General features: G+C 38.6%; 1 protein-coding gene across 7 annotated transcripts in view; it reads right to left on the minus strand.

The window, feature by feature from the left end:
* The window catches only part of TUT7 (terminal uridylyl transferase 7), a 62,054-nt gene extending 38,975 nt beyond the window's left edge, over nt 1-23,079 (minus strand). For 3 of the 7 annotated variants that reach the window (XM_006742347.3, XM_031037978.2, XM_031037971.2), the window contains exons 1-10: nt 22,935-23,079; nt 21,218-21,768; nt 16,006-16,187; nt 15,579-15,695; nt 14,899-15,076; nt 13,225-13,313; nt 11,449-11,500; nt 10,650-10,719; nt 9,734-9,860; nt 7,917-8,036 (exon numbers count right to left, since the gene is read on the minus strand). In XM_006742347.3, coding sequence (XP_006742410.1) covers nt 7,917-8,036; nt 9,734-9,860; nt 10,650-10,719; nt 11,449-11,500; nt 13,225-13,313; nt 14,899-15,076; nt 15,579-15,695; nt 16,006-16,187; nt 21,218-21,737 — 1,455 coding nt within the window. In that variant the 5' untranslated portion in view covers nt 21,738-21,768; nt 22,935-23,079. Of the gene's footprint in view, nt 1-7,916; nt 8,037-9,733; nt 9,861-10,649; nt 10,720-11,448; nt 11,501-13,224; nt 13,314-14,898; nt 15,077-15,578; nt 15,696-16,005; nt 16,188-18,668; nt 18,886-21,217; nt 21,769-22,188; nt 22,471-22,614; nt 22,846-22,881; nt 22,904-22,934 lie in introns of those variants that run through there. The other 4 variants (XM_031037976.2, XM_031037972.2, XM_081802910.1 and 1 more) reach the window with 4 other exon arrangements.
* Between the last annotated feature and the right edge of the window lie 1,865 nt (nt 23,080-24,944).

Below are 24,944 nucleotides of genomic sequence, written 5' to 3' on the forward strand. Positions count from 1 at the left end.
ATGCAAGCTGGTGCAGCCACTCTGGAAAACGGTATGGAGGTTCCTCAAAAAGTTGAAAATAGAGCTACCATACGATCCAGCAATTGCACTACTGGGTATTTACCCCAAAGATACAAATGTAGGGATCTGAAGGGGTACGTGCACCCCGACGTTTATAGCAGCAATGTCCACAATAGCCAAACTATGGAAAGAGCCAAGATGTGCATTGACAGGTGAATGGATAAAGAAGATGTGGTATATATATACCATGGAATATTATGCAGCCATCAAAAGGAATGAGGTCTTGCCATTTGCAATGACATGGATGGAACTGGAGGGTATTATGCTGAGCGAAATAAGTCAATCAGAGAAAGACATGTATCATATGATCTCACTGATATGAGGAATTCTTTTTTGTTGTTGTACATTCAAAACTTCCTATCTAGTGAGTTAACTCATTTTTTTCCTTTTTATTTATTTATTATGTTAATCACTATACATCATTAGTTTTTGATGTAGTGTTCCATGATTCATCATTTGTGTATAACACCCAGTGCTCCATGCAGTTCGTGCCCTCTTTAATACCCATCATCAGGCTAACCCATCCCCACCCCCCCCCCAGAACCCTCAGTTTGTTTCTCAGAGTCCATAGTCTCTCATGGTTCATCTACCCCTCCGATTTCCCCCTCTTCATTCTTCCCTTCCTATCTTCTTCTTCTTCTTCTTTTTTTTTTTAACATATAATGTACTATTTGTTTCAGAGGTACAGGTCTGTGATTCAACAGTCTTACACAATTCACAGCGCTCACCATAGCACATACCCTCAACAATGTCTATCACCTGGCCACCCCAGCCCTCCCACCCCCCACCACTCCAGCAACCCTGTTTGTTCCTGAGATTAAGAATTCCTCATATCAGTGAGATCATATGATACTGTGTTCTTTCTTCTTTTCTCATGAGTCTATCAGGGGCTTATATTACTGATCAAACAGTTGGCCTTGTTTTCTCTATTGTTAGTGTATTTTCTCCTTATTGATTTTGCCCTTAGCTTTAATATTTCCTTTCTTCAAAAACTTACTTTGGGTTGGGACACCTGGGTGGCTCAGTCAGTTGAGCATCTGACTCTTGATTTCAGCTCAGGTCATGATCTCAGGGTTGTGAGATTGAGCCCTGCCTCAGGCTCCTGCTCAGCCTGAGTTGCTTGTCCTTGTCCCTCCCCCTCTGCCCCTCTGCTCATGCTCATGCTCTCTAAAATGAGTATATAAAATCTTTAAAAAAATAAGAACTTACTTTGGGTTTATGTGGCTCTTTCATTTCTGGCTTCTTGTGGTGAAAATTTAGGTTACTGACTTTAGACCTTTCTTTTAAATTTAAGTATTCAAACCTATAAATTTCCCTGTGAACACTAATTTAGCTGCATCTCACAAATTTGGATGTACTGTGTTTTTATTAAAATTTAGTTCAAAATATTTCTAATTTCCTATGTGATTTCTTCTCTGACCTATGGATTATTTGTAAATACACTGTTTAGTTTCCAAATAGATATGATTTTCCTACATATGTTGCCATTATTATTTCTAATTTAATTCCATTGTGGTCAAAGAATATATGATTTCAATCTTAAAATGCATTGAAACTTTTTAAAACAGCATATGGTCTACCTTGATAAAAGTACAATATGCATTTGAAAAAAAAAATGTGCACTCTGCAGTTGTTGGGTGTAATGTTCCACAAATATCAACTAGATCCAGGTTGTTGTCAATAGTGTCTATCAAATCCCCTAAATCTTCACTTACGTTTTCTTTAGCTAATACATTAGTCACCTGCTGAGGGGGTGTTATAATCTCTTATTCTGATGGGATAGATTTTGTCAATATTTGGCTCATGTTTTTGGTGCTCTCTTAATAGACACAAACATTTAAGATTGTTTTGCCTTTTTGATGAATTGACCCTATCATAATGAAATGTCCTTTTTTGTCTTTGGATAACATTTCTTCTCTTAAAATTGATCTCATCTGATATTGTAGAGCTTTAGTTTGACTTTAATTCCCCCCCGAGCTTTATTAGTATAATTCACAAAAACTGGTATATTGTATATATTTAAGGTATATAATCTGATGATTTGATATGCATACACATTATGAAATGATTAATTAATCACTAGTTTCTGATGAGTAGTTGGCCAAATCATTGTTCATTTAGGTAAGGTGTTTCTCTGCCTGCTTTTAAGTTTTGCTTTTTATTTTTGGTTTTGACTATCATGTGCTCTCCATGCTTCTCTTTGAATTTATCTTATTTGAGGTTTCTTCACCTTACTGAGTCTATAAATCTCTTTTATCAAATTTGGGAAGTTTCTGGCTCTTTTCCTGTCCCATCCTCTTATTCCTGTCCCATCCTCTTATTCCTCTCCTTCTGGGACTCAAATTACCCATAGGTTACATTTTTTTTTTTTTTAAAGATTTTATTTATTTGAGAGAGAGAGAATGAGAGAGAGTACATGAGAGGGGGGAGGGTCAGAGGGAGAAGCAGACTCCCCGCCGAGCAGGGAGCCCAATGCGGGACTCGATCCCGGGACTCCAGGATCATGACCTGAGCCGAAGGCAGTCGCTTAACCAACTGAGCCACCCAGGTGCCCTACATTTTTTTTTAATTGTCCCTAAGTCCCTGAGGTTATTTTTTCCAAATATTTTTCTTTTTCTTCTCCAGATTAATTTCTATTCATCTATTTTCACTTTCACTGACTATTATGTCACCTCCATTCTATGTCCATCCAGTAAACTTTTTATTTAAAAATAATGTATTTTTCACTTCTAAAATTTCCACTTGCTTCTCTACATTTTCTATTTCTCTAGCTGATACTTCCTATCTCTTCATTTATTGCAAGTATGTTTCCTTTATCTCATGGAGCATACTTATTAATAACTTTTTTTTTTAAAGATTTTATTTATTTATTTGACAGAGAGAGACAGTGAGAGAGGGAACACAAGCAGGGGGAGTGGGAGAGGGAGAAACAGGCCTCCCGCAGAGCAGGGAGCCCGATGTGGGGCTCGATCCCAGGACCCTGGGACCATGACCTGAGCCGAAGGCAGACGCTTAACGACTGAGCCACCAATAACTCTTTTGTGTTATTGGCGCCCAATAACTCTTTTAAAGTCTTTCAGAGTTCCCACATCTGGGGCATCTTGGTTTGGCAACTGGATTTCTTTTCTCTTTTCCTTTTCTTTTCCCTTTTCCCTTGAGAGTGGGCCCCATTTTCCTTGTTCTTCGTATATTGAGTAATTTTAGATTGCATTCTGGATACTGTGATCCTATACTGTATTATGAAAGTTTTGGATTCTTTAAGTTACTCCAAAACATGTTGATACTTTTGTAGGTAATTAACTGGACTACATAAACTGCAGACTGTCTCTTCTCTGGTGGACGGCAATTCTGATCTCAGTTCATTTTTCTAAGCCTTAGCCTTAAGCCTGTTTTTAGTCTGCTTTACATGTGTGTTTTGGAAGTGTGTCATTAATTTTGGAAAATTCTGTCATTATTCCAAATTATTTCTTCTGTTCCTTTCTTTTTCTTCCTCTGATACTCCCATAATACATACAACTCTTAGTAATTGTCTTGCACTTCTTAGGTATTCTGTTCCATCTTTTTTTTTTTTTTCATTCTTTTTTTTATCTCCTTGTTTTTCAGTTTGGGAAGTTTCTGGTGAAGAAAGCATGATTCTTTCCCCCACCTGTGTCCAACCTACTGATGAATCCATCAAAGGCATTCTTCATTTCTGTTACAGACTTTATTTCTAGTATTTCCTTTTGATTTTCTTAGAGCTTCCATCTCGCAAGTTGTGTTACCCATCTGTTCTTGCATGTTCTCCATTTTTTCCATTCAAGCCCTTAGCATATTAATCCTAGTTGTTTTAATTTCCTGGTCTGATAATTCCAATACTTGCTCTGTCTCTTTAAACTATGTCTTTTTACCTTTTAGTATGACTCGTAATTTTCTTGTTGAAAGCTGGATATAGGGGCGCCTAGGGGGCCCAGTTGGTTAAGGGTCTGCCTTCGGCTTAGGTCATAATCCCAGGGTCTTGGGATCGAGCCCCACATGGGGCTCCCTGATCAGCAGGGAGCCTACTTCTCCCTCTGCCTGCCATTCTGCCTGCTTGTGCATGCGCATGCTTTCTCTGTTAAATAAATAAAATCTTAAAAAAAAAAAAGCAAGCTGGATATATGTACTCGGTAAAAGGAACTGAGGTGGAAAGGCCTTTAGTGTGAAGTTTTATTTATTAGGAGTTAGGCTATGTTTACTGATTGTTGTAGCTGTAGATGTCAAGAGGCTAAAACTTTCTCTGGTGTCCTTGTTTTTATCTTCCCTGTTGTTTTTGGGTTTCCCAAAAGATTTCTTGTGAACTGAGGTCTTTCCATTGTAACCCCGTTTTATGCAGGAGCCCTAACAATGTGGTAAGGTCTGGGGGAGGGGAAGCATTCTATAGACCTCTATGATCAGGTGTCAGTCTTTCAGTGAGCCTGTGGTCCTGGACTGTGACCTTGACAAAGTGCTTTTCAATCCTCCCCACCTAAGGAAGACAGGAAGGCTCAGGAAAGGGGATGGAGTTGGGTATTTTTCTTTTCCCCAGGTCGGTTAGGCCCAGGTAAAAAAAAGTTTCCCTTGAAGGCAGGTTTTTGTTTAGGAGAACAGCATGCTCTGGGCATACTTCAAAATGGTGACTTTTTTCCTCACCCTGCCAAAAGCACAGGGGGATTTTTTCTTGGATCTTCACCCTGAGAACCTGGTGGGGGTTCCTGGGGTAGAACCTGTGAAATCATTGGGAGGTTCCCTAAGGCTGGGGCCCCTGCTATTTTTCACTCTCAGGCTTGCCCAGAATGAGCCTCCAGAACCACAGTCTAAGTCCTCCTACCCTGGTATTGGCTCTGTTCCTGGGCTTCTGCTCTAACAAGTTATAATTTGCTGTATTTGCCTGTCTCTCCAATTCTGGGGGCAGTGGCTTTCCCTGTGACCTCAACTCTCTGATGGCTCTAAGAAGAGTTGTTGATTTTCAGTTTGTTCATTTTTTTTTTTTTTTTCTTTTTGTGAAGACAGAGTGATGACTTCCAAGCTCCTTATAGGACAGACTGGACTGGTTTGGGAGTTAGTCAGAGACATGCTGAGTTTACACACAGAATTAAGGGTTCCACTTCTCAGTATCTTTCCCCCGGGTTTTCCCCCTTTATCTGGTGGCCCTAGTTCCTCTGGCCAGAGAGAGGACTGGTTTTGCTATCAGAGGTACGTGCCTTTAGGGTAAAGCCACAGAAGAACAGAAACTCGCTATGTGTCGGACACTTGCTCCAAAGTTTGACTTCTCTCCAAAGTCTGCTTGTGCTTGTTCAGTCTCCAGAGCCTTCATGTTGTTGTTTTCTTGTGTTTTGTTGAGATTTATAGCTGTTATTTATACAGGATCACTTGGTTAGGAGGTTGTGCCTCCACATCATAAGTAGAACTTGACTTTCCATTGAGGGGGAAAAGAACTACAGTTGTTCTCCTGCCTTGGTTCAGGAGCTTTACATTCATGATCTCATTTCAGAATTTTTCAGAGGAGGACTCTGAGGCTCAGAGAAAATAAATAACTTGCCGAAGGTCATAAGGATATGTGTAAGTGACGAAATCTGGAGGAATTGTAGGGCTAGCAAACTTTAGACTACTCTTCTTTCGACTATATTAGCTGGCATCCTTCATGGGTAAATAACTGCTAAAAGCTAAATCTATATAATCTAAAATAAGACAGATGCCAAAGAATAACTACTAGGAGACTAGTAAAATATTGTTGTAGGGATGAAAGATGCTGAGAGGACAGGGTTAAACACAACTTGTTATGATTAACTTTTAGTCAAATCAAAGTCTAATAACAATACATGGGAGTAAAAGGTCAGCGAGGACAGCCTCCAACATGGAAGAGGTTGGCGTAGATTGGCTTAAGAATCTCTGAAGAGAGATGAGGGCACAGAGGCATGATATCCTAAACTTCTTGACCAGGAATTTCATCTTATTCATCTGTGTATTCCCTTCAGAGCCAGGTAAAATGACAAACATACACAGTGCTTTAAAGATTTTGAAGGAATTAACAGTTTAGATACTTTTATAAACATCATTTTGAAATCTTCAATGCATTTTGTACAGAAATAATGATGTAAAATTTCTGGCACCAATAAGTGAATTTAATTAAATAGTGAATTTAATTTCTTTTCCCGCACTTGCTTTATATTTCTATGACTCTAGCAGAAGTTTCTAGCATTTACTGGTAAGACTTTAGCATTGATGCCTGATGAGTTTAAAATACTGAAAACTGTAGATCATTTTGGTTCAGGCAGTAGAGGGTGCCTTATTTGATGACAGAATTCAATCCATTTTTGTCCACCACATACCTGTTTCTGTCATTAAATCTTAAATGAACAAATGGTGTAATCAAAAGCAAATTCAATGTCACTTTAGAGAATGGCCAGTACCACTGCCTAGAATATACTGGCCATAGAATAGGGTATTCATAAGCAAATCCTGAGGAGAATCACATCACCAGAATAGAAACATCCTTTTTCCTGCATCCTCACATCAGTGACAGCTGACTACTCAGAGGTGACCAGGACACCAGAAAAGGTAGATCTCACTAAGACAATAGTGAGTATGGGAACACATACAAAGGCCCTCTTGGGCACAGGAATCTAAATGGTTTGGTCCCATCCTAAACTCCTCTCTCTACTGGATTAAAGTGAAAGGAAAACCTTAAAGACCTTCACAGGCCCTTCTGGGTCTGATGGGAAGGGTTATTTATCAGCTAAGGGTTGACTATTCTCTCTTCTGTCCACCAGGACAGCTATCTAGCAGACACCCGCTGGGGGCTTGTATTCTTTCATTTCAGTACCACAAGCACAAAGAGAGTGCCCTTCAGGCCACTGGGACGCACAGCGGACTGTGATCCGTCTGCCAGGAGAGTTTACAAGGGGCTCATTCTGCTTTGGTCTTTGTTCCTAGGACCCCGCAGATAAAGGTCCTTGCTCAATACTCATAAGAAAAAAAATGTTCCCTATAATCATGTATTTTTGATATATACTCATAGTTAAGTTACTACTGTAGAACAAATCCTCCTTAAATGATGAGAATCCTGTGTACGGTAAGAAGAAAGGTGGTTACAATACCATATGTGCCAAAATAAGCTTTTTACCAAGTGAGACTTTTTATACATTAAGTATACATATAAGATTTTTATCAAGAAAAACACCTAGGATTTAAAAGTGAGGTTTCCAAAAGGATAAGAAGAGTATTATTTTGACTTTGAGATAAAGACTTCTTTAATCCTACTATTTGAATAAATCAACTTTAACTTATGCAGAAAAAGAGTGGTCATATTACTGAATTCTAACTCATCTTAAACACCGAAATATTATTCGAGAGGTGACGACAACATTCTGCATCTTGCAGTACAACTAGCAATCTCAATACTTCTATTTTCTTTTGTTTCACAGGGAATGGGGAATGCAGAGAGCTCAAAGACTAGAAACAGAAAGTAAGTTACAGCAACCAAATGCTTCATACAGTCTGTCTGGAGGTGACTTGTAAATTTAAGTATCTAATTATACCCAGAGGAAGTATGTACCAAAGGATAAATTTAATTCAGGTTCACATTGTCTTGTTTAAAACCCTTAGGATCCTATGTGTTTCGCAAATTAAGAGCTTTTTCAGTTTAGAAAAGTAATCCTATCCCCAGAAGAGTACACACCAGCATCTTGTAGGCAAATACACTAATATTTCAGCAGTGAGAGGCATGAATATTCATACTAGTAGGATAAATAAATTCATGTCCATTCTGGCTAAGTTTTTAGATTTTGAAATTAGGCATAAGCAATTGTGGCCCTGGAATAAAATTAGTATCAGATATATAAGCAAAAAAAGTTTTATACCCATGATCCTAGATAAACAGGCAGAAGAGGTTCTTTCCTTTGTTGAAGAAAGAAAATAGCCATCAGGGCAAACACATAAGGCGGCAAACCTCCTTCTTCAGGGCGATCTATACTGCAAAGCTACAAATGAGAGAAAAAAAGGATAAGCATTCTTTTGTACCAACCTATCATTTACATATTTTGTTCTAAAACCTTTTATAAAATACCACAGTGACAAAAAATAAAACTTCCATAAACTTTTGGAGCAACGACATATTGTGATGGTGTGTGGCAACTTCAATTTCAAATTTTTAATCTAATATTTGTTATTTCTTTTTTTGACATCCACAGCAAATCCACTCAACTTGGTTAAAATGCTTGTTAGTGAAATCAAAATGATGGTTCAATCCCAAGTGCAAGCCAACTGGCTCTCCTCAGTTCAATGGTCTGAACCTACATCTGAACCTACTGCCTTGAAAATTCATGCTTTGCCCAGAAAGGTGATTGGGGAAAGAATGTAGGCAAACTCATTAGCACCAACAGGAATAACAATTTTTTTTTTAAAGATTTTATTTATTTGACAGAGAGAGAGATAGCGAAAGCAGGAACACAGCAGGCGGAGTGGGAAAAGGAGAAGCAGGCTTCCCGCGGAGGAGGGAGTCCGATGCGGGGCTCGATCCCAGGACCCTGGGATCATGACCTGAGCCGAAGGCAGACACTTAACGACTGAGCCACCCAGGTGCCCAACAGGAATAACCATTTAAAAAGCATAGCCTACTTAGTGATGAAGTGGGAAGCAGCTTTCAGAGGACAGTATATTGTAATTACCAATTCACCTGGTTAAGACTGATGCAATCCTCTGCTTATCCTGGATGGGAGCAATAGGAACTATATATTGTTACTGCTGTACCTTTTTTTTTTTTTTAAGATTTTATTTATTTATTTGTCAGAGAGAGAGAGAGGGAGAGAGTGCATGCACGCAGACAAGGAGAGTGGCAGGCAGAGAGAGAGGCAGGGGATCTCAATGCAGGGCTCGATCCCAGAACCCTGGGATCGTGACCTGAGCTGAAGGCAGACGCTTAACCTACTGAGCCACACAGGTGCCCCTGTTACTGACATAATCAGTAAAGCTCTAGCTTTTCTCTCTAAAGTACCTATACAGAATCTCAATTTTATAATCATCATGGGACCTTAAGTTTTAAGGAAATACTAAATGCTCTAATAAATATGGAGAAATATAAGTATGAGCAGAGAGTGGCTTCCATTTTTTGGATTCTCTGGGTACATAATTAGAAATGGTATCTCTCGGGGCGCCTGAGTGGCTCAGTCAGTTAAGTGGCTGCCTTCGGCTCAGGTTATGATGCTGGGGTCCTGGAATCGAGCCCTCTGGCTCCCTGCTCAGTGGAGAGCCTGCTTCTCCCTCTCCCTCTGCCTACTTGTGCTCTCTATCTCTCTGTCAAATAAATAAATAAAATCTTTAAAAAAACAAAAAAAAGAAATGGTATCTCTCAAACTTTCCTGTGCCTAAGAAGTACGCTGGGAAACCAGTTAGAATGTAAATTCTTTGGGCCATATCCTATATTTGACCCACAAATTTGATTTTTAATAAGCACTATAAGTCATTTTGATCTTTTCAGCAATACTGTTACAGTGAAACAGAAACACTAAATTTTCCTTTCTGCAGATATTAAAATTTCTGTTCCGATACTCAGATGCCTACTCTCTTCATGTCTATAAATAATGCATCCAAACGTTTAAGATTAACCAAGCAAAAAATCAAAGCATACTGTTTATGCATACATAGAATGTGCTCACACATTTAAAGAACTCAAACCTACCTTTGCCCAGTATCTAAAGGCAATCACCAAAGGAACCAGCTTTGATTCAAGTTTTCCAAGGGCAGTTAAATGGTTTGTCGTCAAACAAGCATTTTCATTTCCTGCACTCACTTTACAAAGAAGACCACTGGGGGGGTGTGGGTAAGGGGTGGAGATGGGAAAGAAAAAGAGAAAGATAAAAAGCATTACACAGGTATCAATAACTAATTTGCACTGATAATAAATATCTTCAAAATGAAAATAAAAAACTCACAAAATCTTTATGGGTCATTTAGGTCATTGCATTAAGAAAAAGATAGGGCAGCTATTCTCCGAGCGAACTTTATTTTTCAGAACTAAAACTCTGTATTTTCATACATTAAAACTATTTCTGGGGGGAAATGAAAATTAGGAAAATACTGTAAAATGGTTCAAATGGGAGTAGGAATTAATCTTTGTAAAAAGTAAAGGAGTGTTTTCCCAAGAGTTGGAGGAATCTGCCTAATGAAGAATCATTACAGCCTACAAACCACCCATGTACTATGGTGATGGTAATGCTTCCAGATGGAGGGAGACACACATGGGGGAAGTCACACTAATTGTTACTCAGCATTGCTAAAAATGCTGCTAAAAAGCATGGCAAAGTAAGGTGGCTACAGCAAGTAACCCTTCGATAAAGTTGTTTTTTACTGAAATGAAGTGGGTCAAAATGCTTCCTTCCTCCACTGTTTCAAATAATTTTATTCTTTTTAAAATAAAACACCTTCTGCTCCTGCATCAAATGCCAAAAGTATAGAGAGAATGCTAACAGTGAGCCTGTGAAATTAATCACATGAGGAGATTGCTATTCTAGAAACTGGACATTAAGATGTAATAAAGTACATGTGCTCCTGGCAAGTTTCTATTCAATATACAAACAGCTTAAAGAAACAGAGACCTTTGCTTTTCTCTGCACACCACCACTGGCACTCTAGCATGGAAGTCTGCATCCACATCAATAAAAGAGTCTGAGGAAAGAAGAAAAAATATTAAGTAGGTTAATTAAACCTCTGTTTAAAAGCAGAACTAGATGAAGTACAAGTTGTGACTTAATCGGTTCGGGCTTTTGAAAGAGGATTACGAAATAAAGCTCTGAGATGACTTGAAAAGGGAAACTATTATGTACAACAATCAAGTAATCACATTAATTTAAAACCCTTATTTTGCAAAACTCACATTTGATTAGAAATGACTACATTATTGAATCAGAATATTTAAGTGTTATGTGGATAAGGAAATTAGAAATGTGGATGGGATATATTCAAGAACAAAACTGCTGCAAAAGCTACTAAAATATCTGGGTTCATAATACATTATTGGCTGAAGTAAGAAGAAATGTCTGAATGTTTCCTTCAACCCAAACAAGAATGATGGGAAAGACTAATTCATGGGATGAGACAGTTTAATGAGGCCTATGGAGAGCATAAAAAGTCATCAAGTCCTAAGCCAGATAATACTTTGGACAACTGATAACCTTAACCAGGAGCAAATATTTGGGGATTTATTAATCAGGGTTGGGTCACACCTATTTATCGTATTAATTTAAACCACAGAATGGTTTTGTTCGAATATTACCCACAGAAATAATTAAAAGACACATGACTTCCTATTTTCAACGTTTGACAAATAAGATATATCCAAATTATAGACAAAAGAAAAAAAATTAAGAGCAAAACGTGGAAAGAATTTGGCCTTACCGCTGTTCTTTAAGCATTCTTGAACAAGTAAGAGAACATCTGGCTGAGACATCTAGGAAACAAATCAATGAATACATCACTAATCCATAAGTACTGTTGTTTCACTGAGATAATACACGGTCATCTGAAGTTATCCAAACTCCTTTCCAAATTAGAAAGCACACTGCTACCCCAGTAAATAAATTAATCATTATGCCATGTGCACACATTAGTCAGAGACAGAGATGAATGCCAAATGAGGGAAAGCGACCTGTTACAAAGTTAACTCCTGATTAATGAATTCCTGAGGTAATCAGCCTCTCCGCAAATCTCCAAGACACAAAACTGTTCATGTCACCTCTCACTCTAAGACTACTTCAACAGATTGCTTGCTGGTCTCCACTTCAGCCTTGCCTCTCTCCAATCCTTGCTCCGCATAGGAACCACAACCATTTAACATCATAAATCAGACCTAGGCGTGCCCCTCCTTAAAACTCTCAATAGCTTCCTACTGCCCTTAGGTCACAGTGAAACTCTTTACCAAGGCCCACAGATCCTGCATGTTGGGTCCTCAGTCCTAATCTTAAAGCTGCTTCTTTCTCTTGGTCCCTCCACCATGGCTATACAATCATCCATTCAGCTCCTCAACTAGGCCAAGCTCTGTAGGGATTTAGGGTGATTGCAAACACTGCTCCCCCTGCCTGAAACACTCACCCTTTGTCTTCCTGATTCCTTTTCATTGTTTAGAGCCTAGAGTCGATGTCATCGCTTCAAAGGGGACTTCACGACCGCTGGATCTACACATCCCCTGTTCTTTTCTGTCACAGAACCCTGTTTCCCTGCATAGCCCTCATTATAATTAACCATATATATGTAATTACTTATCTCCTCCACTAGGTATGAGTTCCACAAGGGAGGAATCCTACCTGTTTTGTTCTCTGGGATCTAGGATGGTGCCTGGCACACAACATGGACTCAGTGAGTATTTGCTAAATGAATGACGACACCAAAATAACTGCTATACTGGTAAATTACTAATAAAAATTTGAAGGTTAAAAGACGAGTAAAATCTGTTGGTCAGCTGACCACGTAGCTGTAGCAGTCATGGATGGCAAGGAATAAGAGGCTGTATGACAGAACATCTGGGGGTGGTGCCCAAGAATCTTCTTTATTATTTTTAACTAGCAACCCAGGCAAAGGGGCATAACCATCTGCAAACTGGCCTGGGGAACCACCATCGGATGAACAGATGATCTACTAGAGTGCCTTCCACAGTCAAAATTCTGACTCAATGACATCTTTTTCAATCACATTTAAACCAGAAATCAAGGCTAGGTGTGGTTCTTCAAAAGCATAAATATTTTAATAAAGTAGGCGTATAAAAGTGGAAACTTAGGAGCAAATGGAGCTTTCAGGTCACAAATGTTTCCATGTCCACACTGTTTAAAATCTGAAATCCTTCTATGACATTGGAAAGTTGACTTTACCAAGATAATTTAATCTTCTCAAGTTAACAGAACCTAAAAAGCCCCATCAGAGTCACATAGTTAGAAAACCAGCATTTGAAGTAAATATAAAAGATCTCTAGAGTAAAAGAAGTACAAAAATCTGTACAGTATTAAAAGAAATGCTCTAAAATCGAAGGTTGGCAGAAGAGCATGGAACTGGAAATTTTAGGGGAAAAAGCTGCCATTTATATTATCTTCAAGTGTCTAAATATATTCTTATATAGCTCACATTTGAAAAAAAGAATTTCCATACCACTCTGAAAATTCTAACATTTTATTTTGTACTTACAATGGCTGGAAATTGAATGTCGATATTTACATCTGAATTTTTGAAACCCAATCTGCTACAGGATGACCCATATAATCTCAGAGAACAATCTGAAAAAAAAAATTAAGTCATAAATAAGGTGAAATTTCTCGAAAGTCATAACAAAACACTGCTATTTAAGAAATGGAACCATCAATTAAAACTACGCATGAAAGTAAGATAGTATTCAAGTCTGGCATAAATAAACAAAAAGGAATGGTTGACTCTTTGGCTTTTGTCTTCATTTTATTTTATGTAACAGGGAAGGCTGTATTGTCTGCAGTTTATGTTAACAGCTACTCTTTCATGTCAATTGTAAAACATATTTAAAAAAAATTCTAAATTATTTTATATTTTGTGCAGAAAATACTATTTGCAAGGATTTTCACAATGTGAAAGCCAAAAACAGATGCCTGACTTTGTCTTATATTTATATACCTGATAGTATACTAAAGAGTTAATGCAAACATTTCACCTTTTAGAAAACACACACATGTGTAATTTACTATAAAGATCATGTTTCAGTAAAATAATCATAAAAATGACCGTCAGCATAAAGTTACTTTTCAGTATGATTATGAACCAAAAAAACCTTAACATAATATGCTCTATTTAGGAAAACTTTTGCAAAATAATTTTAGTATCACTGATATAACTTAAAATACTAGGCAATAAGCAATTCACTCTTCAGAGGAAGATGTGTGTGTGTGTGTGTGTGTGTACTGCCTATATTTATTTATGGCATTTTTCCCCCAATGTTTTACTATTACTGTGCCAAAAAGTTATCTCCTTCCTATCAGGGGATTTTGTGGGGTTTTTTTTAGGTTTGTTAAGTCAAGTGATTTCTTTGAGTTTTAACAGTTTTCCGTGACAAAGTATATTAAATTTTATAATGGAAATCTATAGCAAAAATCATTGACATTACAAATGCTTTTCTGGGAACTTGTCTATAACACAAAGGATGAGCTATAGATATAATGAAATGAACAGATTCTTGCTCTTTATTTTTATGAAAGTATACACAAGTATGAACGATATGCTATATGACTGCTTTTTCAGTACAACAAATAGTTCTATGGGTGATATGGTGATAACCTTTGAATAGTGATTCCAATCCTAACTGTGGGTTAGAATCACTTGTGGAGCTTTCTAAAAAAAAAGTTTTCTGTGGCTCCACAGACATAACCTGGAAAATTAATCAACAGTACACAAAATCTATTACAAAATAGGTTCAGAGCTCATTTTAGATGTTGCAATTCTTTTTAAGAGTGGTTTAACAGAACCTTTTTCGGACACAGACAACCTGAGAATGACTTGAGTATACTTTTTATTTTAATTCAAAATGTTGCATCAATTTGAATAGGTAGGAAGGTAAACAGGTAGATACACAAGAGTCCCACAGTGCCCCCATAATCTGGAACATTTAATTTAAAGTACATGTGTAAAAGGAAATTCATAATGAAGACAGGCTTAATGACAGTGCACGTAAAAGTCTTTGTTACCTTGGGGGAAAGCCAGAAGAAACAAAAACATACAAAAAATTAAGAGCTTCAGGACATGGTAACTCAATTTCTATTAGATGAAAATTACTACGGGTTGGAAAAATACATGAGGCACTTTTAGGTAGCTAAATAGAAAAACAAATCTAGAAAATACCTGGTAACTTGTGTTGGAACACATTTTCCATGATACGTTTAATTTCTAGTCTCTGTTCCAAGTTCTCATTGTGTAAGCCAAACTCCTGTACCACTCTGTCAATGGCAATACCAATTGCATTTATCTGGGAGGGTGTAGGCGGGGGTAACGTAGTGAGCAATTCTTCCTCTTGCTTCTCCTTTTAAGATCAATATTGAGATTAAAAATGACTCACACAGTTTTTACCTTCTACCATTCCCTGAGACAACACTGTAGAATGTTCTGTAGAATATTCTGGAATATTTTTCTTAGCTCTCCCTCTCACCTTAGCTGTGTTAGTTTTCAGTTCATCAAACACTTCTTTATGCACATAAAGTGATAAAAGAAGGCAAAAATAAGGAAAAAGTGCAGGGAAAGAACATTAAAAGCAGCAATGACAAATTATTTGCTTTATTGTTACTGGCATAAGGGCATATACTGAGATCCTATCAATGACTTCACTCATCCTGTACTGTTCTTAATGAAATTCACAAGACTTCCCAGCAAAACATATCTGACCAATGTATTTTGGCTAAAATAAATTCAGTAATATAAGTAGTGAAGTTATTAATATCATAGCCTTAAAGAGAGGAAAGTTGCAAAGATGACAAGTAAAAAGAACTGACAATTAAACATATTTGTTTGGGTTACATTAAACTTACCTTAATGTTTTTCTTGTGCCTCTTCTCTTTGATATGCTTATGGGCAAATGCAATGGATTCAATTAAAACATCACAAAGTTTGCAGGTGTACTTAGCTGTAGGGTAGTTTCTTGGTCGCTATAATTTGAAGAGATTTAGAGAGACATATATACTTATCTTCCAAAACACAGGCAAACAAAAGTTAGCCAGAAATGATTTCCCCATCACTTTAAAAACTGCTAATATATTATTATCACTCTTTACCACTATTCTAATAGTCATTTTTTGGAAGTGATTCTATTAAATCAAATTGAGTATCACTTTTAACTCACAGTGCTTAAATGCTAATAACTGTAGTAGGATACCTAACTCATCAAAGCACATGTTCCAATTACTAGCATAGTTTAAACAAAGACAAGGATTTTAAGTAACAAATAAAAGACGTTACCCTTTTTAGCCTGTCAATGAAGTCTCTTTTTAATCGCTCCTCTGCCTGCTGTAAGCCCAGGAGCTCCTTCGTTGAAAGCACAGACTCGTCAATCACGGGGCCTTCCAAGTCTCCGTCCGGCTCATTTTCCTCATTTCTAGTCCTACGTGGCTTCCGAGGTCTGGACCTCTGCTTCTTGTTTTCTTAAGTTAGCGGGAAAATATTATTGGCAATATTGAGTAATACCGCTCTGACAAAAAAGGAGACCGTACATATTTATTCATACATATTAACTAAATAATGTGATTATCTGAATGACATCTGAGCACAGCAAAAGGAAAGCTCTTCCATGGATAAAACACGTGAATACTCATTGACCACCTCATCTGGATACACCAGCCCATAGAAATGCTCTTTTAGGAACACTGGAAAAGAATTTGCTTCAACCATACAATGTGATTTTATCATTTCTTCCAAGTATACTCCTGAACATACTCAGTAATAGTAAAAATTATCCTCTGAAGGCACGTATACTTGCCTTCTGTAATTCTGTAATTATCCTACTGTAATTCTAATACACCTAATTTATTGTAATATACAATATAAATATATTGAATATATTCTAGTATACCTGTTATTCTAATGAAAACTGTTCACTTACAAAAATGAAAGGAAATGTGGATAATCTCAACAGAGGAAAGATGGACAATATGATCTCCAAAGAACTCAGAAATCAACTACATTCTTTTGTGGAATGAAAATCCATCATTTAGCTGTAAATTTAGCTTTCATGTAATTGGGCCTTCTCCCCACATGGATACAAGAAGTCCAAGCCAAAATTTTATTTACTGAGGACAACTAGTTCCTATTTTATCTTTATTTTCATTTTAGCTTCTTTGGATAGTCTGTACACTAAGCACATTTCAAAGAAAAAAGGCCATTACTTGAAATAAAAGTTTTCTACAAGTATAGACTAATTCATTTAAACTCTGCTGTTAGTTCTACAATCTTTATAACTAATAAATGAATCTGTTCCCTTTTTTAAATTTACAACTTTTCTACCTGTGAAACTGAAGATGACTGTGGGATTGATCTATAAAAAAATCGTTTTAAATAGCTTTGATAATGTCTATCAAGCTCTGAAAATAAATCTATCATTAATACATGATTAAAATAAAAGCTAATTTCCCCAATTAAAATTGTGATAAATGGTTTGAATAATGTTTAAATGGCTGATCAAAAATTAGTCTTTCAAAATATAAACCTACTGAAAAGCTCTGCATGAGGCAATTCCTATGTCAAGTTTTCAGTGGAACTCATTTCTTGTACAGCAGTTACAACGAATCAGTTGGCTGAAAAAACTGGAGTCAGAAAAGGGAGGTATAGGATCTCTAATTTGCAAAAAGCTGTTGTCAACCGCTCTAAAGGAAAAGTAGCAAGCACTGTGCTCAAAGTACCCTAAGATGAATATATAATGAAATTCTATAAATAGCTTCTATAATATAAGTGGCAATTGAAAGAAATTAATTAGGACAAATAGTTTTGTTTTGCTTTTTAAATCCATCAAAATGGACCAAACAAATAAAATACTAAAAGGGAAGTAGTCATTTGCAGAGAAAAACTAGTCTACTTTTAATACTTGCTTTTAACACTCCCCTACTCCCAATTATCACCATCTTTTAAGGACTGTGCTCTCCGTCTGCATCAACTTCTGAGATAAGCACTTCTTTTAACTTAGAGGTGTGTCTGTTCTCATTTGTGTATCTTTACGAGCTCTACTCTAAATAATTACATCTAATTTCAGTGTTCATAACAAGTTTCTTACTTTGGCAAACACTCATTAGAGATTTACACCAATATGTGCAATACCCATTAGAAAAGTCCGTATTAGTTCACAAACCAGTAATTGGTATGGAACCAAATCCCTTTTCTAACTTCTCTCTCAAATCACAAAGGCTTTTCACTTAACTGTATTTGCTGTCATCTTCTGGAATGACAATTTCCCTCCAAAGAGCCCGATTAACTCCTTGTTTTTTCTTTTTAAAGATTTTATTTTTAGGTAATCTCTACACCCAACGTGGGGCTCAAACTCACAACCCCGGTATCAAGGGTTGCAAGATCCAACCGAGCCAGCCAGGTGCCCCACTCCTTACTGTTTTTATACAGAGAAGTGGATGGCTGCAGAAATTCTGTCTGATGACGATGACCACGACGATGACAGCAGCTGTCATTACTGAGTATTTTTTATGTAACGGATGCAATGCAAGCACTTTATGTGCACTGCCTCATTTAATCCCTGTAGTGATCCTGTCATAGATGTTGATATTATCCCCATCGTACAGATGGGGAAAATGCTGGCCCAAGAAAATAACTTGTTTGGGGACAAATGACTAAGTGAAAGTAATGGGATTTAAAATAAACATTAAAGCATGGATGGAATTCTGAAATTCAGCCTTTTATCTAACAATATAAGAACTGCAAAGAACTTACTGAAATCCCCCCTTGTAGCATATCCATTCACATCTAGACTAGACCATAACCGACAAGACAATTATCACCTTCTGAACTGAGTTTCACAGGACTGCATGGTAAAAACAGTCAAATAAAATCTCACTGAAGGGAATCCTGAAAGACAAAGCTGGGTATTGCTAAAAAGTTCCCACAATTATGTAGAGGAAGACTACCTGGCTCATCGCAGGTGTCTTGTAACATGAATTCTCTATATACAGTATTCCAAGTCTCCCATATTTTATTTGCATATGGCCCATTATTCCATTCACAAAGTACATGTGTATATGAGTGGATATTTTCCAGCTAAGATCACTAATGGCATTGTCCCAAATACATTAAATTGGCAATCTAGGATATCTGAGGGATGAAGTACAGGGCGGTAACGTAGAACTGAAAAATAGAAAATAAGTATTAAAAAACAAAGCAACTCTTAAGATAATTTTTACTGTCTTCTCACATCATTTAATGAGACCCTTCCTTAATAAGACAGAATTCTGATTCAAGGAAAATTTCAGTCCCTTTAATGAGATCCTTTTTAGAATCCTGAGTGCAGTGCAAAGTTTATACTTCAAACTGAATTTCTCTCTACAGCAAGTAATTTCATACCAAAGCTTAATATTTTTCTTATGAAGATGTTCAAGGTCTAGAAGCTGAACAGTCTTTCATCTAGCAATTGTGAAAGCGCACACCTATTCTCCATATAGAGAGAACATGGGGGTTTTGGGATTGTCTTCAATTAAAAGGACAGCAAAAAAATGTATGTACTTCCTGTTCAAAACCACTTAAAAGTAACTTTTTTAGTTGCTTTTCAGACCAAACAAGAATACATATACAACAAATTTTTAGTCTGTTAACAGTCCCTACTAATGTCTGTCTGGTTGCAAACTTTTATTCTATAAATCTGTTTTTATAATGCTACTTGAGACCAACTTTTTCTTTTAAAAAACTATTGGTAACGGCATTAAGATGTCCATGTCCTACCTGGATACAGTAATACAGAAATACTTAAATATATACACTTTTAAAAAGAAAAACACCAACCAAAAGCCGAGAAATTATCAATATGTGTTCAGTTTCCCTCTGTCAGATTGAAGGTCCAGTGAGGCTGAGTAAATGGCCAAAGCAGCACAGCACTCAATTTCAGTTCCACTTTCTCATCCACCACCCTGCTAAAATAAATTTAATCTCACCAGGCCACAGCTGCCTGCTGTGAAAAACTGTGATTGTACCCTGATGTATCATGACAGAGCACTAGATCAGACAATTCCTTCAATTTCTTTCTAGCTTAAAGATTTACGCAGCCAAGATTTTCTCTCTCCTGGGATTCCTTTATTAACACCTCATTCTATTTCTGCTATTTGATATAAGGCATATTCTCTTGCTTTTCCTACCTTCACAAATATAAAACAGCACCTTTTCTCTCATTTAATACTATCATAAGACCCCCTAGAGATAACAAATGATGTTTTCTCTGTTAAATATTCTAGATGTCCAGATCACAAGTTCTAATGCCTTACCAGTAACATGCATAGATGTAAACTGGCCACTGTGAGATATCACATAAGGGCTTCTGGATACCTAGGAGAGTGCCAATGTTGCCTAGATGCATGTAAATTTAAAAAAACTTTAAAGTGCTGACCAATTTGCCACCCATTCCATATGGTCACTAAAAAAAGGCTTATAGCCGGGCACCTGGGTGGCTCAGTCAGTTAGGAAGCGGCTGCATTTGGCTCAGGTCATGATCCCAGGGTCCTGGGATCGAGTCCTGCATAGAGCTTCTAGCTCAGCGGGGAGTCTGTTTCTGTCTCCTTGTGTGCTCATGCACACTCTCTTTCTCAATCTCACTCTCTCAAATAAATACATAAAATCTTAAAAAAAAAAAAAAGGTTACAGCCAATATATTTAAAAGCCCATTTTTCCAAGCATAATTTACATTTTCAGACTAGTTTTACTTTTTCCTTCATATTTATGAGTTTATTTCATTTCAGTTATTACTGTCCATTAGATAATTTTCCTGTTTATAGAAATCATTGCTACATGGACAAAATCTATTCACCTTTTAGAAAAACGTATAATCACTTTGAGGCAATTATTAATCAAGCACAGAGGGCACTCAGAAAAGGGTTTTGGTGCTACAGAAACTAAAACGCAAAACTTTTGTCTGTAATGTGTCCCAGCCTGTTTGCCATGGTCACTTCTAAGAAAAAAAATAAAAATCTTGGACTATCCTCTTCCGGAGATTGATGCTCTATCCAAAAGACATATAACCCTCTGTGACAGGAAATATATACAGTCTATATTGCATACTGACATTGAATACGATTTTTTTTTTTAGCTTTATATTCTGTCATTTATATTATGGACACATTTGCTATTCAAATACAAAATTACAATACATAATTTAGAAAATACATACACACCACTCAGAAAATATGATATAGTCCCCAGGGTGATAGTCGCCCTCTTCTGTAAAAGGCATCAACAGGAAATACGTTTACTGAAGTAAAATGAGCCTCATAGCAAAGTGAACTTTTAAAGTGACCAGTACATGCAATGTGTTGAAGTTGCCCAAATACCACGATTACAATTTTTAAAGTATTCACATTAAATAAGCAGGAACTATGAAAAATCGGAACGGCACTGCTGAAAATAATAAACCTCATTTGGATGAAAAAGACATTGCGACTTTGGGGCTGTAACTTGACAAGTTGGAACACATTACCAGGGCTTCCCGCTTCCATTTCTGACATGGTTTCTACGCTTGTCAAGTCTTTATGAAGTAGTCGTCTTACAGTTCTGCAGCCTCTTCCATCTTGCCACCTATATCCATCCTCACTTTCCTGAAAGGAGTCTTTTCTTGGTCGGTTTATAACAGGAATTCTAGGTCCAGGTTTAAATTCCCTCCAACTGTCTGAATTACCAGCAAGTTCATCAGAGAGCCATCTCTTACTCTGATCTTTGTGGTTGTCATTTATCCAAGCGGGCTGACTGTAAATTGGGTTTTTAAATGCATAGGGATTGTTGGAAACAGCATATGGTCCTTTTCTGGGGGTATTCCCATAGTTCCCTGGTGTTATTTTTTTTTTTGGAGGGCCTTTTTCCATTTTACTGCTATGGCCTTTAGCATAATCATCCATTATTAAATAATCTTGTTGGGGGTGACCCCTTCTGAAATCCTCATCATCTACAGTCCCTCGGTCTTTAGCACGTTTCACAAAATAAGGTTTTGCTGCATCTCCCATGGTCTTTGACTTCAATTTTCTTACTCTGCACCTGAAAGAAGGCATTTTGGGAAATCATCAAACTATAACAAGATAACATACCAAGCATATGAAATACCACACGTTTATTGTACAGATGCTCAAAAGCCTATACAAACTCTTCTTTTCCTAATTTCCATCACATTCAAATAATCACCGCATTACACTAGAAGTTGGGAGGCTTGAATCCTGTAATATTCTTCACGAAAATTAGTACTTACTATTTAACATGAAGATTACATCTGTGACTAAGGGAAGCTCCCTACAGTCTCGAGAACTGCAGTATTAAAAAATGTTACTCATTATCAAGTTGGTTGGCTTTACCTATAAAACAAAAGCGCTTCTCCAAAAAACCAAACCAAACCCTCATTCCCAAGCCTATGTTGTTAGAAACTCCGGAAAGAGTCTTTAAAAAAAAAAAGTTGGCAATTACTTTTAAGTGTTATACAAAGTAACCGAAACTTTCTGTGAAAGTAGCTCAAATCCACTTTTCTGTCCCTTCTCCGTCCTTCAGGGAAGGGCCTCGGCTCCCCCTCACCACCACCATTCAGAACCTCGGGCTTCGGTCGCTTGGGCAGGGGACGGGCTCGCTCCCCACCAAGGCTCCCCTCGTCAAAGGGACTAGGTTTCTGACGAAGAGACAACTCCAGCTAACCTCCCCAGTCCTCATTCTCTAACCCCAAACAAGTTTGGTTTTGTCACGGAAAGCATTTCTCCCTCTTCGACCCCCGTTTGATCGCCCCACCCTCGATCTGCCTCAGTTTCCACCCTTCGGGGCAGGAGACAGAGAAAGAAGAGGCGTCTCCGCACTCCTGGCCACGAAGCCACCTCGGGGACCAGGAAGCAGGAAGTGACCTGCCTCCTCGATGGGGTTCCGGGGTCCCCCCGGCCAGCCAGGGGGCCGGGGCCGAGTGCCTCCACCCAAGTCCCTTCTTCTCCGGCGCCGGAAGGGTCTGACACAAAGTGAAGATGCGGACTCGAACCCGAGAGCTCAGAACCCGCCGGCCTGGGGGCTCCCAGGTCCTCGCAACTGGGGCGAGGAGGCCGGCAGGGGATGGAGCCAACGTTTCTCTCGGGCCGGGCCCGCCCTCTACTCCGGAGACCAGGGAACCCACCGGAGACCCACCCCGGAGGCTAGTCTGGGAGGGACGCGGGGAGAAGGCGCCCCACAGCACTCACCACCTCCGCCGCGGTCCCCCGCCTCTTCCTGTCCCGGCCGGGCTCCCTCTCCGTGTTTTCCTTCGGCCCCACTTCCGGCGCTCAGCGCTGTCTCATTGTGCGCGATACGGAGCCGGCGGTGCCCCCACCCGAGCGCTCCGCCGCGCACGCCGGAAACGCGCACCGCCCGCCGCCCCGCCCCCACCCCGCCCCCGCCCCGCCCCGCCCCGCCTGCCTCCGCCGCCGCTGTCGTGCGCGCCCTCCGGGGCTCGGGACCCAGGTCGGGCAGGGGTGCTACCGCTCCGTCTCTACTCTCCTCGCCGGGGCGAGCCTCACAGAGGCCGCCGGCCTCTACTAGGCCTTAAAAGCACCGCGGAGGCACACCTGGAACTCGCGAACAAACACCTCGGGGTTCCCTTTCTTTTCTTCTTTTGACCTTCCTAGCTGTCATGTTCTAAATGCTTTGGAAAGCGTCCAACAACTAATAAAATCAGGGAGCGTTGAGAAAGTGTGACGGTTCTGCTTTCTCTGCTTTTTAAGAGCATTAAATTTAAATCCATGAGATGCCGTGGAGCATTGGTTCATAATAATGGACACATACGCACTGGGTATTGCCAGGTACTGTTCAGAGTGCTTTACAAATATTAACCCTAATCCTCATAACAAATCCCCTAGGAAAAAATCATTATACCCGTTAAAGATGGGGAAGTAGCATTTATGGTAAAGTAAATGGCACTGCTGGAAATCAAACTTTAATGAGGCAGAGTCCATTATTAACTACTATATATACTAAGGTGATTTAAAACACATTGGTACAACTTTTTTATAATGCCTTATCTAGATGCTTTGGTTCTGAACAGACAGGAGAATCAAACCAATAATCTGTCCGACAGGCAGACAATGGCCTTTAATAGGCTCCAAAGGGAGTGTGGTGATACATGAATACATTTATTATGGGACAGTAGCGTTACCACACCCAGCTGAGTAATTCTTATACAAAAGAACTGGTTGAGGAAAAGTCTGCCTCAACTCAATCCAGAGTTCTACAGGATCAGTGGAGGATACATCTTTTTGAGTTTAAAATATTTTTTGTTTGCATTTTCTTCAATGTGTTTGTTCCCCAATGCCTAACTCCCATTCTAAATTTGCCTTTAAGATTCATGTTGAGGGTAAATGAGGCTCTCTCAAATGAGATGTGATACTAATCAAAAGATATTGACAGATAATACAGCTCTTTTTGTCCATATAATACTACAGTGGGAATTTAAATTGATCCTTAAAACCCAGTTTTAAAAGTTTGGTTTGATTTTTCTTTGGATGTCACCGGAGGGAATACTGAGTTTCTCAGAACTTTTGTGATGATTGTTTCATGGTCTAGACATATTTCCAACAGCATGAAGCAGAAATTTGGACTCCATCTGCTTCCAGGGATATTAACCCTGCTCCATTTGTTACATTGTATCTTCTATCTTCAACCACACTTTGACATTGTGATACATCTTGACAAGTCAAACTTTAACATACCCAATGCCACTGTTCTTGTTCTTTGTAGGGCCATGGAGTCAGAAGCTGAGGAGTTGTATTCACAGCTTTGTCAACCCATTTTTTTCCTAGTGTGTTTTACGTACTTTGTTAAGGGAATTGTGTTGGCTCCTTCAAATACGTCTGGAATCCAAGGTTGTCTCACCATCTCTGCTACTTCCACCTGCCAGTTACCACCATTGCTTCAGTGTATTGTTGCGATCATCAGCTTTCACTTGTGTCCTCCTTTATCTATACATGATAGCCAGGAAGGTAATGTTAAAATCTGAGCCAGATTATGATTTCCTCCTCAAGATCCCTCAGTGGCTCCCCATTCCTGTGGAAGTAAAAGCCTAAGTCCATACAATGACTACAAAGCCCCTCCCTTTACTTCTGATCTCACCCCTAATTCCTCTGACCCCTTCATTCACTCTGCCCTAGCCACACTACCTTCTTGCAGTTCCTTCATCACACCAGGAAAGCTCTTGCCTCAGGACTTAGCACTGGCTG

This window comes from Leptonychotes weddellii, chromosome 14 (genome assembly GCF_054177405.1).
Source record: "Leptonychotes weddellii isolate Sample4059 chromosome 14, ASM5417740v2, whole genome shotgun sequence".
Lineage (NCBI taxonomy): Eukaryota > Metazoa > Chordata > Mammalia > Carnivora > Phocidae > Leptonychotes > Leptonychotes weddellii.